This window comes from Saccostrea cucullata, unplaced genomic scaffold (genome assembly GCF_032062105.1).
Source record: "Saccostrea cucullata isolate Sc308-1 unplaced genomic scaffold, CSIRO_AGI_Scuc_v1 ctg4996, whole genome shotgun sequence".
Classification (NCBI taxonomy): domain Eukaryota; kingdom Metazoa; phylum Mollusca; class Bivalvia; order Ostreida; family Ostreidae; genus Saccostrea; species Saccostrea cuccullata.
In genome coordinates, this window is record NW_026930806.1 from 1 (window position 1) to 17,099 (window position 17,099).

At 33.8% G+C, this 17,099-nt stretch overlaps 1 protein-coding gene across 1 annotated transcript in view; it reads left to right on the forward strand.

The window, feature by feature from the left end:
* Positions 1-9,860: 9,860 nt before the first annotated feature.
* The window catches only part of LOC134230165 (sodium- and chloride-dependent glycine transporter 1-like), a 31,086-nt gene continuing 23,847 nt past the window's right edge, over positions 9,861-17,099 (forward strand). Inside the window, exon 1 of the mRNA XM_062711940.1 lies at positions 9,861-10,036. Coding sequence (XP_062567924.1) covers positions 9,861-10,036 — 176 coding nt within the window. The remainder of the gene's footprint in view (positions 10,037-17,099) is intronic.

Sequence of the window (17,099 nt, forward strand, 5' to 3'; positions counted from 1 at the left end):
GTGTAGGAACTGTAAACTATAGTTAACAACGTTAATCTATATTTTACATCTGTAAACCGTCTTTAACGTGATAATATATGATTCAGAACCGTAAACTATACTAAATACTGAGACGTTGCGCACGGTGTTGGTGTCAGTTTCGGTAACGTCAAAATGACGTTATTTTACGCGAAGTTCTAGAAAATTAATTTGACGTTGCTTTTTTTCCCTAATTTTTTTACGGAAAAAAATAAAAACCCAGTTATACCGCCAATTACATGTATATAGTGCAATTCATTGAAAACACATGTAATTAAACTCTCATAAGAATTCAATGTAGATATATAATACAGCAAATAAATTATCTGTTATGTTATTCTTTCAATATTTGTTGAATGGGTCTCGAATAAAGGTAAAATAGTTTTCATGATTTTATAAACTTGGCTTTATTTAATATTCATGAGTTAATCTTAATTGATCCCGGGATTAAATGAAATTCTCTTCTGGTCGGGTAATATCATGGACTGTATTACAGAGTATCAACTGTATTTTACTAATGTTTCTCCTCATATAGTCTATATAACTCTCGAAAACATCTCCACTAACGCCTCAGCTACCACCTCTGCCTCTTGAATTCTAAGTGGTATCGCTTCGGGATATCTTGTTGCGTAATCGCACAGAACTAGAATGCACTGATGACCTTAGAAAGTATCACATAACTTTTAAAACATCCCCCTTCCGACCATTCAATTAAAACGTGTTAGTCCGCCATGTACAACATAAGCAGCCCGAATTCTACCATGCATTAAGTTTATCAGTGTCTTAATCTGAGCGAAATAAATATTCTTGTCCTTTTTTAAATGTCTGTTTTTCAGATACTGAGGTCGAATTTTCTCTAACTTGGCGTAGCGTAGTAACCCTTGGACTTCCGGTCAAGGAACTGTCATTCATGCTTTTGAAACACATGAGCCCGAAAGTCGTTATGTAGTGTATATTTTCATCTGTAGCTCTCCCTTTTTTTTTTATTTTGAAAATTTCCAACATTAGCAATGAAAATGCGTGCATTCAGTTACTTTGAGGAAATACAGGCATCACATCCGGAAGAGAAAGAAGGACATTTTTTCCGGACTTTTAGTACAAGACTTATAATTAACAGGTACAAAACCTTGAAAACCCAAAATATTGTCAAAATTTTTATTAAAAATGCTAATTTTTTTATTCTGTTCAGGGAGCTAAAAATCAACTTCCGGTAATGGAATGAAAATCATTCAACCGTTAAATAACTGATTTGGCAAAGTAAAAGATTTCCTAACTTTTTTGGTACATAGTTGTATCCCGTATATAATTTTCACCCTTTAAATTAGGGTGTTGCGTTTCTATTGACGGTGAGTATACATATCAACCCTAAATAACAGTCTTTTATAAAATATAGTTCTCAACACACAAAAAGGATTATTGAGATGTAATTTCAAAATAAATTTAGCTCATGTAATTATTATTTTAAGTAACTGAAGACTTTTTATGTGTATCCCATATTTCGTCGATTAACGTCTGTCTTGGATTTTTAGAGACGCGTTCAGAGCATACGGATTGAATGACATTACAATTTTAATAATTTACATCATCTACATCGTATTTTGAATTTTTCTGCCAAATTTTATGTTTGTATTGTTTGTTTTAAGGAAGTTATCAACATTTTGTAATTGCGTGTGCGACGCTCCTGTTACCGATCTACATGCGTTTTTCACGTAATTGACGGAATAGTCAAATTAATATCTTTGACAAATGGAATTTTTTTATCAATATTTTTGTTAAAATGTTTTAAGTATACAATTACCGACCGAATGATATATAGTTTTCATATAGTGAATTGTTTTAAAATTATGAAAATAGCGCAAATGCCGCCGCAATAGTATTTTTTAACCTTTTGACACAACACCCTGCGCGACGTCTGAAAACAATCATTTGCAATAACAAAACATAGATTGTCTGATAAATACAGTTTCGCGATTTGTACATTATGGTTTTCAACTCTTAACAATAGTTAACGATCTGATAAATATAGTTTCACGATTTGTGAAACTATGATTAACAACTCATAACTATAGTTCACGATTTTAAATAATAGTTTACAGATGTGAATCTATGTTTATCAACAAAATCTATTGTTAACGTTTTATTACAGACAGATAAATTTAGATTAACATTCGTAAACTATTGTTAACAATCGTTAAATTTAGTTTTACAGATGAAAAATATAGTTAACGAATTGTTAACTATAGTTCACGGTTTGTAAACTATAGTTTACAGTCGGTAAACCTAGTTTATCAACTGTGAAACTATGTTTAGCTCATTTTTGAGAATTTGGCGTGCCATAGATATATCTAAATGTCTAGTTGCATGCCAATCCAAGTGTTTTCTTCTCTTTCCAACGACTGATGGACTAAATGGACACTCTGATGGACGGGTCAAAAACATTATACCTCACGCAACTTGTTGCGTGGGGTATAATATAATTATTGATAAGGGACTTAAGTTTTAAAATGTATAAAATAAATATATATGATTTTCCTAACAAACTACAATTATATTATCTTTCAGAAGCTTCCGATCTAAGTACAGAAAATGAGCAAAAAATCATAGAAAGTATTTTACTGTCTTTCTAAAGAGTCAAAATTTTCTGTTTTTGTATCATTTTGTATCTCTATATGACTTCTTTACCATATATGAAAATTTTGAATATAGGACACATATCATCAGTAAAAATTACCAATATATCCTAAAAGTTAAAGAAAAAGTAGAAAATTCTGATTAGCCAATATCCATTTCTGTTAACATATTTTTGTTAATTTGGTTACAACATCTTATAGACCTTATATGGTAAAATCTTTTTATGCAAAAAAATCATTTAATCTTTTGAAAAAGAAGACTTTATCTCATGGCTGGAAGCAGTATTTTTTAATTCTAAATGTTAGGGGAAATAGCAATGACCTTGGCTCTAATTTAAACCTGTCAAATTTAATCTAACTGATACCACCACTTAGTGATATTGTCTTCTTGATTCTGTGAAAATTTCAATAATTTTTAAATACAAGAAATACAGTTTTGTTTGAGAAGAATCCTACCTTAAAGTTAATTGTACATTTGTGATGAGATAGAAGAATATGGTCTTGTAAATCTCTTTCACCTAAATATATAAAACATATAACCAAATGTACTTTGAATATTTCACCTAGTCAGAAACCAGAAAAGAATCCTACCTTAAAAGTTGATTAGACATATGTCATTCTTTGAAGCACAAAATAAATTTTCTGAAAATAATGAGTCCCCTAACTTTTCTAACAACCCTTTGTTTCAATAGGCATTTTAAAAAGGCCTTTCAACTGTTTAAAATATAAAAACAATGAAACATCTTTTCCAAAATAATTTTTCCCTACATCTGCAGTGCATAGGTTACGAAAACACGGTCTTCTTAGACCTTTACATTTCGGTGAGCGGCACTGGCGGTAAAAAATAGTGATCAAAAACAGGATAAAAGAGATAAAGGTGTGTGTGTACCAATCCGACTACTAAGCAGCCTTGGCATTGCTCCAATCTTTGCTGGTGTCCACTTACAAGCTGGACAATAGCTGCATGTTTAGACGCGGAGTGTGGTGAGCCCCTGCTTGAAGGATACCAAGTCAGGAGCCTCAGCAACGGATGCTGGTAGTCTGTTCCATTCTGAAATTGTCTTAGGGAAAAAGCTGTATTTCATGGTGTCTGTCCTAGTCTGATGTTGATTTATCTTCAGGGTATGTGCTGATCTTGTAATTCCAGTTGTAAATGAGATGTACATGTAAATGTTTCATGGTACATCAACTAGGTTTTCATGTGAATTGTGCAACTCTGAATGCCAAGTCGTTATGGTGAAGAGTTTGAGTCCACAGCAAATTCGTTTATAAATCATATTTATATACATGTAAACTTTTAACAAGGAGAAAAAAGTTAAATTAAAATAAAATGTTTTAATACAAGAAAAAACTTAATTCTTTGATGAATTAAAACTTGAAAGTCCATGAAGCAACCATTGGATTCATCTGCACGCTGTTTGTGGTGATGTTTGGCTATCGGAAACCCCAAGTATGTAATTGATCGAAACATCAAGTAAAAATGCATGTTTGCATTGTGTAATTAAATTTATGCTTGTGAGGCACAAGAGATTTTGTTCAGTGGTATAAGCTGAGTTGCTGATAAGAGATGGGTATTCCAAATTGTTATAGACGCACGGAGGGAAGGATGTACTGACGGACGCTCTGTGTTACTCTGAACGACAGCTTACAGACACTTTACATCTGAAAACTTAGAGTGTACAAAGTGAAAAGTGTTGTTTCGAAATTCGAATAAACTTGACACGGTCACCAAAGTTACACAGGTCAGGTACACTACCTTCACAGGTATTATTCTTTTAATGAAAAATAAATATACCCCCTATTTAATCATTGGGGATATATTTTTTATGAAAAGAAAAATGTCAGTGTTCGTACCTTATAGGAAAGGTAATTTTCAACACGTGACGATGTTTTTTCGTCCCACTCATTCTCCAGTCGGAAAGCAATACAGGTTTCGTCGGTTAATTGCATATTGTAGCATAGTTATGGGCGATATCTGTACATATATGTACATATTTTCGCCACCGGAAAAACCGTAAATTTTTTTTTTTTTTTACTTTATAAGACCGAAATTAAATATTATATTCCAAAAACACGGGTCCATACGACGGCGTATTCGTGCCAAATTGATAATGTAGAAAAAAAAAATTAAAATCGTTTGTACAATTTTTTAAATCGTTTCAACGATTTAGAAAATCGATTAAACGGTTTAGAAAATCGTTTGAATGATTTAGAAAATCGTTTGTAAGATTTTTTAAATCGTTTGTACGATTTATGCTCCCTCGAACAAAGGTGGGGGGTTATATTGGAATCCCCCTGTCTCTGTCCATCCGTTCAATCGTATCTGGACGGTAACTTCTTACTGGTATGTTGGATGTTGGCAATACTTCATACAGTTATTCTCCATGATCCAAGGATGTGTCATAATCTTGACCAAGGACCCATGAGTAAGGTCAAGGTCAAGGTGGACTTGGATCTGAAAGTTACCTTATACACGGGTTCCCATAGGGTATTAGTCCTTTAGAAGAGTTTTACTTTGTTTTTGTTAACCCATAGTGTATTGTTTGCACTTTTAAAGCTAATTTGAAAGCTGCGGTGCATTGGAATAGATATAGAACACTAGTTGTCTGGCATCTGCCTGGTATATGAAATAACTGCATGTATACATTATTTCTGTTGGTCATTAACAAATGAAGGTTGCTGCAACATCTTACTCTTAAAACTAAAGTCTTAAAGTAGTAAAAAGTAGTGGATGTCAGATTGACCTTGAGTAGATGCTTTATCTCGTCATGTTTAATGGTCTATGAAGTTTTATGAAGATGCGACTTGTCATCATAGTATTATGGTCATTCATGTGGGGCTAACAAACATGACAAAATTTAATGAACATTGTGAATGTGATCATGATATGATGGTTTACTAATTATAACATTACAATAATATTCATACATTTTAAGCAACAAGATACAATTAATTTTAAGTGTTTCTGTACCTGTTATAGTCAGCAGCGAATTGACTTCTCTGTACTATAGCTTTACCAGGTTTCTTATCCATTACGCTTCTGTTCCGAATTAGAAGAAAAAAAATCGTACAAACGATTTTCTAAATCGTACAAACGATTTTTTAAATCACACAAACGATTTAACAAATTGTACAAAACGATTTCTAAATCGTTCAAACGATTTTAAAAAACCGCACAAACGATTTAACAAATCGTACAAACGATTTTCTAAATCGTACAAACAATTTCCTAAATTGTACAAACGATTTAACAAACAAATTGTTCAAACGATTTATCAAATTGTTCAAACGATTTATCAAATTGTACAAACGATTTATTAAATTGTACAAACGATTTCACAAATTGTACAAACGATTTCACAAATTGTACAAACGTTTTCTTAAATCGAACAAACGTCTTCTTAAATCGTTCAAACGATTTTTTAAATCGTTCAAACAATTTAATTTTTTTTTCTACATTGTCAATATGGCACGAATACGCCGTCGTAGGTCCATGCTCACTTTAATTAAATGATTTTTAGTTTCTTCAAATACCATACAAACGGTTTGACGTTTTCATGTACATAAAACCATTTTGATTCTATTGAAGGGTTAAATGATAATTGCACAATTTTTACTGCCGTATAAAACTATATATTTTCATTTGCAACCTATTGAAGAGAAAATATGTTCAATTCTGAGTGAATGTTATTTGGGGGTCAGAGGTCATAGCGCGACCGGGTGATCTTTGTCTACATATTTCTATCACGGTGCAACTTGTTTTGGAATATTTCTAAGTTAATAACGATGAAAAAGATAAAATAATAAACAATATAAATATTTTTCAATCACGAGATGTACAATAAATCTTCTTTCGATGTGAATAAGGTTTTGAATGCTAGTACTCTGAATAGCCTAAAACCGCACTTTCCTCTTTAACCTGAAATTCCTTTGGAGTTATGTAAACTTAACAGGCGATACCACCGCTTTTGACTTTAAATATTATAAGAACTTATATTTACATTACATATGTTTTATTTGCCTATAAAGTATTTACAAATCTATTGCATTCAAAACACCATAACACTGGCAGGGTGCCAAGAGGTTAAAGCATGTGTTTTAGTTTGAGGCCATAATCGCTTCAAACGCCAAGGAAGTGCAACGTACAAGCGAAAACCCAAAAATCACGCTCAAATTGATCAGAAGCTGTTACGTTGGCAGATCCATTAACTATACCTTACACGAAGAATAATACATAGGTTTTAAATAGAAATCCCATTTGCAGTTAAGGTAGAAAGTTAAAAAAAAAATTAAATATAAGCAATGAATCATTATTTTTTGAAAGATATAGCCTCATAACTGCAACGGTGTGTGCAAACAGATATTCGCAGTTATGAGGCTATATCTTTCAAAAAATAATGATTTACTGCTTTAATGAAATAGTCAGATTATTCTCAGCAGCGATCATTGTTCTTTTACTATATACAGATCTTTCCTAAACTGGACTGCTTAACATGAATGTAAACATTCAAATGTTGGAGCGAAGTGAAGTTTCTAGACCAAATAACTTCTAGGTCATTACGCGTCACAATATAGCTACGGATAATAAAAACAGTTTTACTCGAAATTTATTCGTCTCAAATGTATATATAAGTACGAAAGCCAAGTTTACAGGGAAATGAACTTTTAGTTGGTACGTGATTAAATCAACTTAGAAGCCCCTCGGGCTTCACAGGAATTGATTACGTAACCAACTAAAAGTTGATTTCCGAGAGAACTTTTTATGTTTATTTCTTAAGTACACGTATATCACGTGAAAAAACGAGATGTGAAACACTGCGGCCCCCGTATGGCAACAAAGCAAACTTTCTCAAATGCAAACTGAATATGTTGGTATATTGGTACTCAAAGGAAGGTCTTATCACAAAAAAATGGTGGAATATGAAAGCCCTAGCACTACCTATCCAAATGTGGCCAGGTTAAAGTTTTTAAAGGTAGTTCAAAAAGGTCAAAGGGTCAAAGTTATTGGTTTCTAAAAAAGTTCTTGTCACGAGGATGACATATGTGAAGTATGCAAGCCTTAGCCGTAACCGTTCAAAAGTTATGGCCAAGGTTAAAGTTTTTTAAAAAGTAGGTCAAACTCCAGGGTCAAGTTCAAAGAATCAAAGTTTTCGGTATCCAATGAAATATTTTGTCAGAAGAATTACATACTATGTAATGTGTAGTATGTGAAGTATGAAAGCCCTAACCCTTACCGTTCAAAAGTTAAGGCAAAGGTTGAAGTTTTTTTTAAATAGTTAAACTCGAAGGTCAAAAGGTCAAAGTTGTTGATATTGAAATGAAGGACTTGTCACAAAAGTTGTTGATATTGAAATGAAGGACTTGTCACAAAAATACATATGTGAAATACGAAAGTCCTAGTTCCAACAGTTCAAAAGCTATGGAAAGGTTAAAGTTTTTTTAAAAGTAGTTCAATCTCCAGAGTCAAGGTTATAGTATTAAAGTTGCTGTTATCCAATGAAAGATCTTGTCAAAAAAGAAGACATATGTGAAGTATGAAAGTCATAGCACCAACCGTTCAAAAGTTATGGTCAAAGTAAAATTTTGGTGTTTTTTTTGTAAAAGTGTGTTCTAGTTCTAAGGTCAAGTTAAAAAGGTCAAATTAGGTGGTACCCTAAAAAAGATCTTGCCACAAGAAATACACCTGTGAAATATGAAAGCCATAGCTATACCCGGTCAAACTTTATGGGTAAGGTTAATGTTTTTGCGAATAGGTTACTTTTAAATAATATGTCATCTTAGAGCTGCTTGTAGAATATAAATAAAGTCCTTGTCTGAGAGACGCTACTGCAAAGAATACTACGTCCTCCTGGAACTCCAAGGAAGACAGATGTCATAATTGTGATTTTTTGAAGTTGGAATTTTTTGCTCAATACACAGCCCCTTGCGTTTTCAGATGATATTTCAAAGTATTTGAGCTTCTGCAAGGACCCCCCTTTTTTAGGTCAAAGTTCAAGAATAGAAATTCGAGCATGTCAAAAATGGTTTCTTGATGAAAACTTTTTTAGTTTTTGTAATGGAATTTAGTGTATATCCAATGGACTTGGATTTTTTCAGTGAGATTTGCTCAAGTTCAAAAACTCATACCTTGCAAAAATGAGTTTCCTGTTGATGAGTTTGGTTCTCTTCGAGGTTTTGCAGTGAATTTTTATCCCATTAGTCAAACAACTTTTAAACACCTACTTATTTAGAGATCGTGCGGTCAGAAATTCATATATAAATTATATATTTATAGCAATGCATAATTTTCAGATGATAACTTTAGTTCTTTGTTTGTTTTTGCAATGCAAAATGCTTTGTTTAACATTTAAAAGACCTAGTTGACCTTAAGGACAAACGCGTAGAGGTCAATATCGATAATTTTGTTCAACTTTCTCCATCTACATTTCTAAACTTACTTACTTACATATGCCTGCTACCCCATTTGGGGAAAAGACCGCTGACAAAATTCCCCCAGGCCCCTCTATCCTAAGCAATGCTTTCTACCTCCTTCCAGTTCTTCCCCATTCTTTCGACGTCTGCCTCCAAATCTCTCCGCCTGGTGTTCTTTAGCCTCCCTCTCTTACGTTTTCCTTGGGGGTTCAAGGATAGGTTTACCTTGTGATGTTCTTATGTGGCTTGCGTAGCATATGCGCTATCCACCTCCACCTTCTCTGCGTTATTTCTGCTTCTATCGGGGCTTGGTCTGTTCTTTGCCGCAAATTGGTGTTACTTATTTTGTTGAGCCATCTAATCTGGAGGATGCGTCTTAGACAACAGTTAACGAATGTCTGGATCCTGTTTATTATGGCAACGGTCATCCTTCATGTCTTGGAACCATAGAGAAGCACAGCCTTAACATTGGTGTTAAAAAGCCTAACTTTGGTGCATATTGTAATTCCCTTGCTCTTCCAAATGTTTCCAAGTTGCAGGAATCCTACTCTGGCTTTTCCTATGCTTGCTTTTATGTCCGTTTTTGTTTCTTCTTGTTGCTCCACTTTACTGCCAAGGTAGGTGAAATATTTTACTTCCTCTATTTCCTGACCTTCTATATTTAATGGAGCATGTGACAGTGTGTTTGCTCTTAGGATCTTTGTTTTTGCTAAGTTGATGTTGAGTCCTATCTGTGCTGATGTTTCTGCCACTGGTGTAATTTTCTCCTGCATTTATGCCTGGGTATGTGATAGGAGTGCCATGTCATCTGCAAAGTCTAGGTCGTCTAGCTGTAACCATGGTGTCCATTGTAACCCATTTATTCTATTGTATGTGGATGATTTCAGTCTATTGCAAGAAGAAAAAGAAAGGGTAACAAAAGACATCCCTGACGAACTCCTGTTTTTACTTCGAATGGTTCCGTCATTGTCCTCCATGTATGATCCTGCATGCCAGGTGTTAATAAGAGTTGTGGATGATATTTACAAGTTTACATGGAACTCCATAATGTCGCAGAAGTTTCATATTGTCTTCCTGTCAACACTATTAAAGGCTTTCTCATAAACTATGAAGACTACATAGAGGGAGGAGTTCCAGTCAGCACATTGACTGAAAAAGGTCATGTTAGATGGTCTTTCCAATTCACGGATAGCTAATGTAGAAGATGACGTCATTGTGTTACATTCATAAAATTTACTTAATTAATCCTCTGAAGTGATTCTTTGCTACTGATGTTACACGAAGTCTCCCGTATTTTTTGCGAACATTAGGTGTTTCATGTTATTGGTTTATGTTTTATAGGTTAGAAATGATGCTATGCATATTGATATCACTTCTTGCAAGCAATTGTAGACTGCGATACACCTGCTTCCAGTCGCCTGTTTTCCTTTTTGTGCTATGCCACATTCAGATACAGCATTTTTAGAAAGCGTCAATTTTCAGATTCAAAATATTGAGAACCCCGCTTTTGATAGTCCCTTTGTGCGTGAAGGAATTGCATCAGAAAAAACAAATTAAAACTGAGATCAAACTGTTGTGGGTATTTTGCAAAATCATGTCTTTTTGTCTGTGGGATTTGTAGAAGAGCTTTAAAGTTAACAAATGCATTAAAAAAATATCGCATTTAAATAATAATGCATCATATCCATCTACGACAAAAGGTATGACAAAGCTATAATACATTTTTTAGAATATTGTTCGTACTATGCGTTTCTTTTTGTGACGAGTATATTTTATATATCTTCTTTGCTATAGTCAAGAGTAAGGAGAACTGTTCGCCTTTGGTTTGCTGTCTTAAAATTAAGGCCATCTTTGTCTTTGAGTGTTATCGAACAGAACAATATTGTTAGTAAGGCCGTGGAAAACAGCGTAAATCGTCAAAGTGAGCTGCATTTTTAGGGTGTTTAGATACAATAGAATTGGTGTTTGATAGTACTTGTTGGTGGTACTGGTGGGTAATTTGATCTACACAGTCCTCAGATCTAAACATTATTTAAATTAAATTCTACCGAGAGACAGATCAGATCAAAAATACAAAACATCGATCGCTGTTTCAGTACGTAGACCTATAAGTGAGTGACTAGGATACTGTTTCAGTACGTAGGCCTATAAGTGAGTGACCAGGATACTGTTTCGGTATATAAAGGCCTATAAGTAAATGGCCAGGATATGAAATATCCTCTCTTAAGTAAACCCAATTGGCCTTGATATTCCGTGGGAAGTGCTGTAAATTTCGTTGGATGAAAGCTTTGGTGGAGTTTGCTTACTTTTTGATAGTGTCAGTATACATTTATTGACTGAGTTCGAGGGCAACATGCTTTTGTCGTACCCAAGAACAAAACTGTCTGCCTTAGTGCCTGAGGCTTAGGCCGAAGGCAGACAGTTTGGTTCGAGAGTCCACAAAACGCATTTTGCCCGAGAACATACAGTCAATAAATGTTTTGTTATACCTTTCATTTTCTTTTTTTATTTAACATGTATGTATTTTGTACTGTCTTCCGTGATGTAACCTCAGGTACGTCAATTTTGAACAACAACGAATGAAAATGAGATTAAGCTCCGCCCATTCTATGACGTAAGCGGTCCAACATTTCATCGACCGGTCGTACATCTCACTCAGCGGTCCAACATTGATTTTTTTAGGCCCGCTCAGCAAAAAATTAGAAATGTTAGATTTTTCGTATAAATTTGTATAGAAACAAATTTTCGAAGGTATAACAATATGTATTGTCATTCCATCTTAGGCTCTTGTGGATGGCTACCCCCACTGAGGAATCTGACAGGATCCACTTCTTCTAACATGCATCCGCGGATGTCGTAGGAGCTGCCCTTAGGTTTATATTTTTCGTTATTTTCAGCAGTTTGTATTTGCTGGGAGTGGATTACAATCTACCAGGCTGTTTCCCATCGAGTGTACTTTCTGTGAGATTTGTAGAATAGCTATAAAGTTAACAATTGCATTTAAAGAATAACGCATTTAAATAATAATGCATCATATCCATCTAAGACAAAAGGTAAGACAAAACTATCATACATTATTTAGGATATTGTTCCTAATATGCGTTTCTTTTTGTGATGAGTACATATATCTTCTTTGCTATAGTCAAGAGTAAGGAGAACTGTTCGCCTTTGGCTTGCAGTCTTAAAATTTTAGGCCATCTTTGTCTTTGAGTGTAATCGGACAGAATAATATTGAACATTATTAAAGGACGTGGAAAACTGCGTAAATCGTCAATCAAAGAAAGTTGCATATTTTGGGGGTGTTTAAGATAAAATAATTTGGTATTCAATCGTACCTGTTGGGAAATTTGATCTCATTGAAGAATATCAATTCCCACCTACATTTATTTGGTCTACACGATTCCCAGATCTGAAAACTTTTATTAAAATTTATCTTTATTAAATTAAAATTCTACTGAGAGACAGATCAGGTAAAAATACAAGACTTTGGTCACTGTTTCAGTACTTATAAGTGAATGACCAGAATTTGAAATAACCTTTCTTAAGTATACTTAAAGTCTGTATGCATCGTATGCAACGTATAACGACGAAAAATGACCCCCGTAGAATATTGACCAGGAAGTCATTTTTCTACGTAGAAAAATGACCCCGGGTCAATATTCTACGACCAAGTAGGGTCATTTTTCGACTGTAGAAAAACATTCCAGACCAGTAATTCTACGACTTTACACACGTTGAAAAATGACCCCCATAAAAATTTGACCCCTTACTCTTTTATACTATTAAACTTTATATCTGTGCCCCCTGATATTTTTTTCATATTTAGGGGGGGGGGGTTATGTACTTTAATTCTTTCCAACATATATTTGATTACATATCTTAATAGTAGCATCGCAATCAATGTATCTGGTATGGATTTATCCCAATGAAAAAATTCAAGAGTAATGGGCAACAATATATTCAAGAAGTGGTGTGAATCAGATGTGGATACTCAAAAATTCCAATAAACTTTTGGACAATTTGAAATCAAGATTTTACAAAAACCAACAGCTTAAAAACTTACAACTTTTCAAAGAAGATGGGGGGATAAGGCAAGCAGAATGCCTATAGCGTCAGATATTAAGAAATCACATTTGATATGTAAATTGAGTATTTAAATTTACTTCTCATTATCATACAATTACAGTGTATAGCCTTTTGATGAGGTCAATCCCTCGATATATAGACCTTAGAGAAAGCATATCGACCGAGCACGGCATAGGCAAATATTTTCAGTCTTTGTGAGATTTTTGTAAATTGTAGAGATTTTACATTAAGTATACTTTAATATTAGATGAAATATGAAATAAAATTTGGATATAATTGGTAATCTAACAACCAAGCTATATAATAAACGTGATGACTTTAACTTTTCTATCATCAGCTTCCCTTACTTATGCAGCAATATACCTTCATCACCTGCATACGGAGTTTATATATCTTAGTTGATTCGATAGGCAAGGGCCTGCTCTACGTATGAACAATTTCTAAAACGGGGTAAATTATTGACAAACAAGTTGATGAAACAAGAATGTCAGCAGTCTCGCAGTCTCGTTTGAAGTCATCATTTTGTAAATTCTATGTTCGATACAATGAACTTGTCAAGAAAATACAATTTATCATTGAGTCAAATGCTGACTGACGTTTTTCATACAATAATTATTAGTCCATTATTTATACACTGAATTGACGACGGATTTTTCCATTATTTCCTGATCATGACAAGGAGCACACGGCGGGCGTGACCGGTCAGCAGAGGATGATCACTCCTCCATGGCACCCGATCCCATCTCTGATGTTTTGGAGTTTGCTCTGCTCCTATTTTGTATTGTTTTATGGATTTTGTTATTGAATACTGTTCGTGATCTCCATATCCTTCTTCATTGAGGAGCATAAATTTATGATTATATTTTTGGGTGTTTTTTTTTAATCATTCAAAGGTTTTGTTCCGAAAATGGCATGATATGTTTTTGATAACCATAAACTTTGAAAATGTTTACAAATCCAAAAACATAGCATAAAAGCAAGAAGACAACGTAATTTAACTATATTCAATTCCCTTAGCTCTTACCTTTAAACTTATATATACATCTATATGCATTCTGCTTTAAAGTACATACTTTTTAACTACCTTATATAAAATACTATATTTTTTCCTGTATTTACGGGAAATACCATACACATCAAGAACGTTCTTATAATGATATTAAAAATCCTCCAAAACTGGCTAATTTACATCTGAGTGAATAATAGTTCAACCTTCAGAGATATCTATAAAATAAAAAAAAATATTCTTTTCAACACTTTTTAGCCCACAGACACCTGACAAATGGTTGCTGTAACACTCCCTTTCTTCTGAGATTTTATAGACACTAACCTTGCAAATACAAATGAACTCTTGGTCTATCATGCCATTACTTTGATATAGTAAGTCCTAGCACATACCATTCAAAAGTTAATGCCAAAGTAAAAGTTTTTGTGTAAAAGTGTGTCAAAACTCCAAGATCAAGGTCAAAAGGTCAAAATTGGTTATACACAAAAAAGGTCTTGTCATAAAAATACACCGGAAATATGAAAGCTATAGTTCCATCCAGTCTGAAGTAATGGGCAAGGTTAAAGTTTTTGCGGACAAATAGACAGTGGTCTAGACGGACGGACAGGTAAAAAACTATATAGTTTATACCCCCCGAAACTTCGTTTCCGGGGGCATAAGTATAATATGTAAAGTAACAACTTTTTCATATTCCATCATTTTTTTTTCTATTGGTAAAAAAAACTCCCTAAATCATTTCATATTAGTACACATAGAACATTGAAAATGATACTACGTGTGCCAATTTTTGGAGAGACGAGCAATTCCTTTTTAGTTAATCATGTTTTATTCTACAACGCCCATTTTGTTAAGGTTTTGCTGACACTACAGCAAACAACAAAAGACATTTTACAAATTTTAAGCTAACCACTTTTTGTTTCCTTTGTACCATAGGTCAGAGGCCATTTAATTTCGTACTTATTTTTACAAATTAAATCATCCCTATTTTTTTATAAGAAGTTTGAAACTTCATTCATAGAAACCAATATATTTTTATCAGATTTAATTTTCTAAGCTAGCGCCCTTTTTTGCGCCACTTTTAAAAGTAGGGATCAAACTTCTGAAAAATAAAACTTTATTTTGAGTTTTGCAAATTATTTATTCAGGGTAAAATCAAAGAGATTTATATTTAATGAATTATGGAAACCTTTAAAACATTTTTTTCTGACACCAGCGAGAAAATGGACTTTTAAAGATTAAAATGACAACTGTGGAAACTTACTATATAAAATGTAATAAACAACTCTATGAATGCGCGTATCTTTGCTCTAATAGCCTTAGAACATTTTAATAGATATAGTTTTCCTTTAATGGGGATAAAACGGTTTGTATCATTAATGTAAGGTATATAGCTTTGATTTCGTTATTTCAGCTTAAAAGCTTTCAGAAATTAACATTTCAAAGTATAGGACTGCTTGCTATTACCCTATACATTCACCTAACAAGAATATTCCTACCAAAACGGATGTTTTTGCATCAAAAAATGACACCAGCGAGGGGTCATTATTCTACGGGGTCATTTTTCTACAATGCACATGGAGAAAAACGACCCCAAGGCCATAATTTCTACAGAAAAGTGGGTCATTTTTCTACGTAGAAAAATGACCCCCGGTCAATATTCTACGGGGGTCACTTTTCGTCGTTACACCGGCAAGATTATGCCAAGCGATAATTCAGAAAGGCTATGCTTATAAATACTAACAAAAAATGTAAGTAGAGTAATATTTTTATTGCTATAATTGATTTCAAAATATGCTCACTCAACTCATCAAATATGACGTCAGCCATGTTTGTTGCAATACTTTTGGTCGCTCGGTGAACATGAAATTAAATTACATGTATCTGAATGCAGGATTTTATTTCTATTTTCTCAAGAATAACTTTTGAAGTTTCATACTGCAACTTTTTTATACCGTGCAAAAGTTTAAATAAAATTATATCATTGCACAACAAATTGTAACAATATTCGAAAACTATTTATTCGTCAACTCGTAAGTGAAATTAATACAAATGCCCACAAGTTAAAAACTAAATGTATAAAGACTTATCTATCATTGTATAACAACATAAATCACTTCTTATTTCATATCATATAAATATTCATTGGTATCTCTGATTAGATTTTAAAAAATCTCAATTTCTTTCAATAGCAATTTTGAAATTGGGACTTTTTGAATTTAATTATAAATTAGGGTTATCCTTCCTGACTGAGGATCGGAGTACCTTAAAGAAGGGAAATGGAATTGAATGAATGATTGATTTTTGTTAAGTCCCTCTCGAAAATTTTTCACTCATATGGAGACGCCACCACTTGCCGGTGGAGAGTTGCAAATTTCGTCCTAAACTCGGCACTCAGGGCCATTGAGCAGGGAGGGGTCTTTTTCGTGCCAGCACCTACTGCAAAACAGGACCTCGGTTTATACGGTATCATCCGAAGGACCGGTCTCCACGTCCCACAATGGAATTCAAATCCGCGACGTAAGGATCAACTCCTTACTTCGCGAGCAGACGCTCTAACCACTGCGCCATGCTGGCGACAAGGGAAATGAGAAAACAATCTACAGTGTACTGAAGAGGATAGGGCGGTGTTTTTGAACACAGCGTGTGACTGTCTAAACAACAACGTATCCACCAATCAATCAATCAATTAATTTCAGCTGGCTCTAAAGAAGTTTGAAAAAAATGCAACTTTTGTGAATCACTGATTCCCCCGTATGACAGCATTTGGCGGAAGTCAAAATTAATCTTGGCCATAACTTTTGAAAAGTAAGTGCTAGGGATTTAATATTTTCACATACTCAGTATATATTTCTTGTCATTGCATTCTTTTGGTACCTTTGATTTGACTCTTTGACCTTGGAGTTTAACCCACATTTGAAAAAAAATATATCTCAATAATTTTCTATATA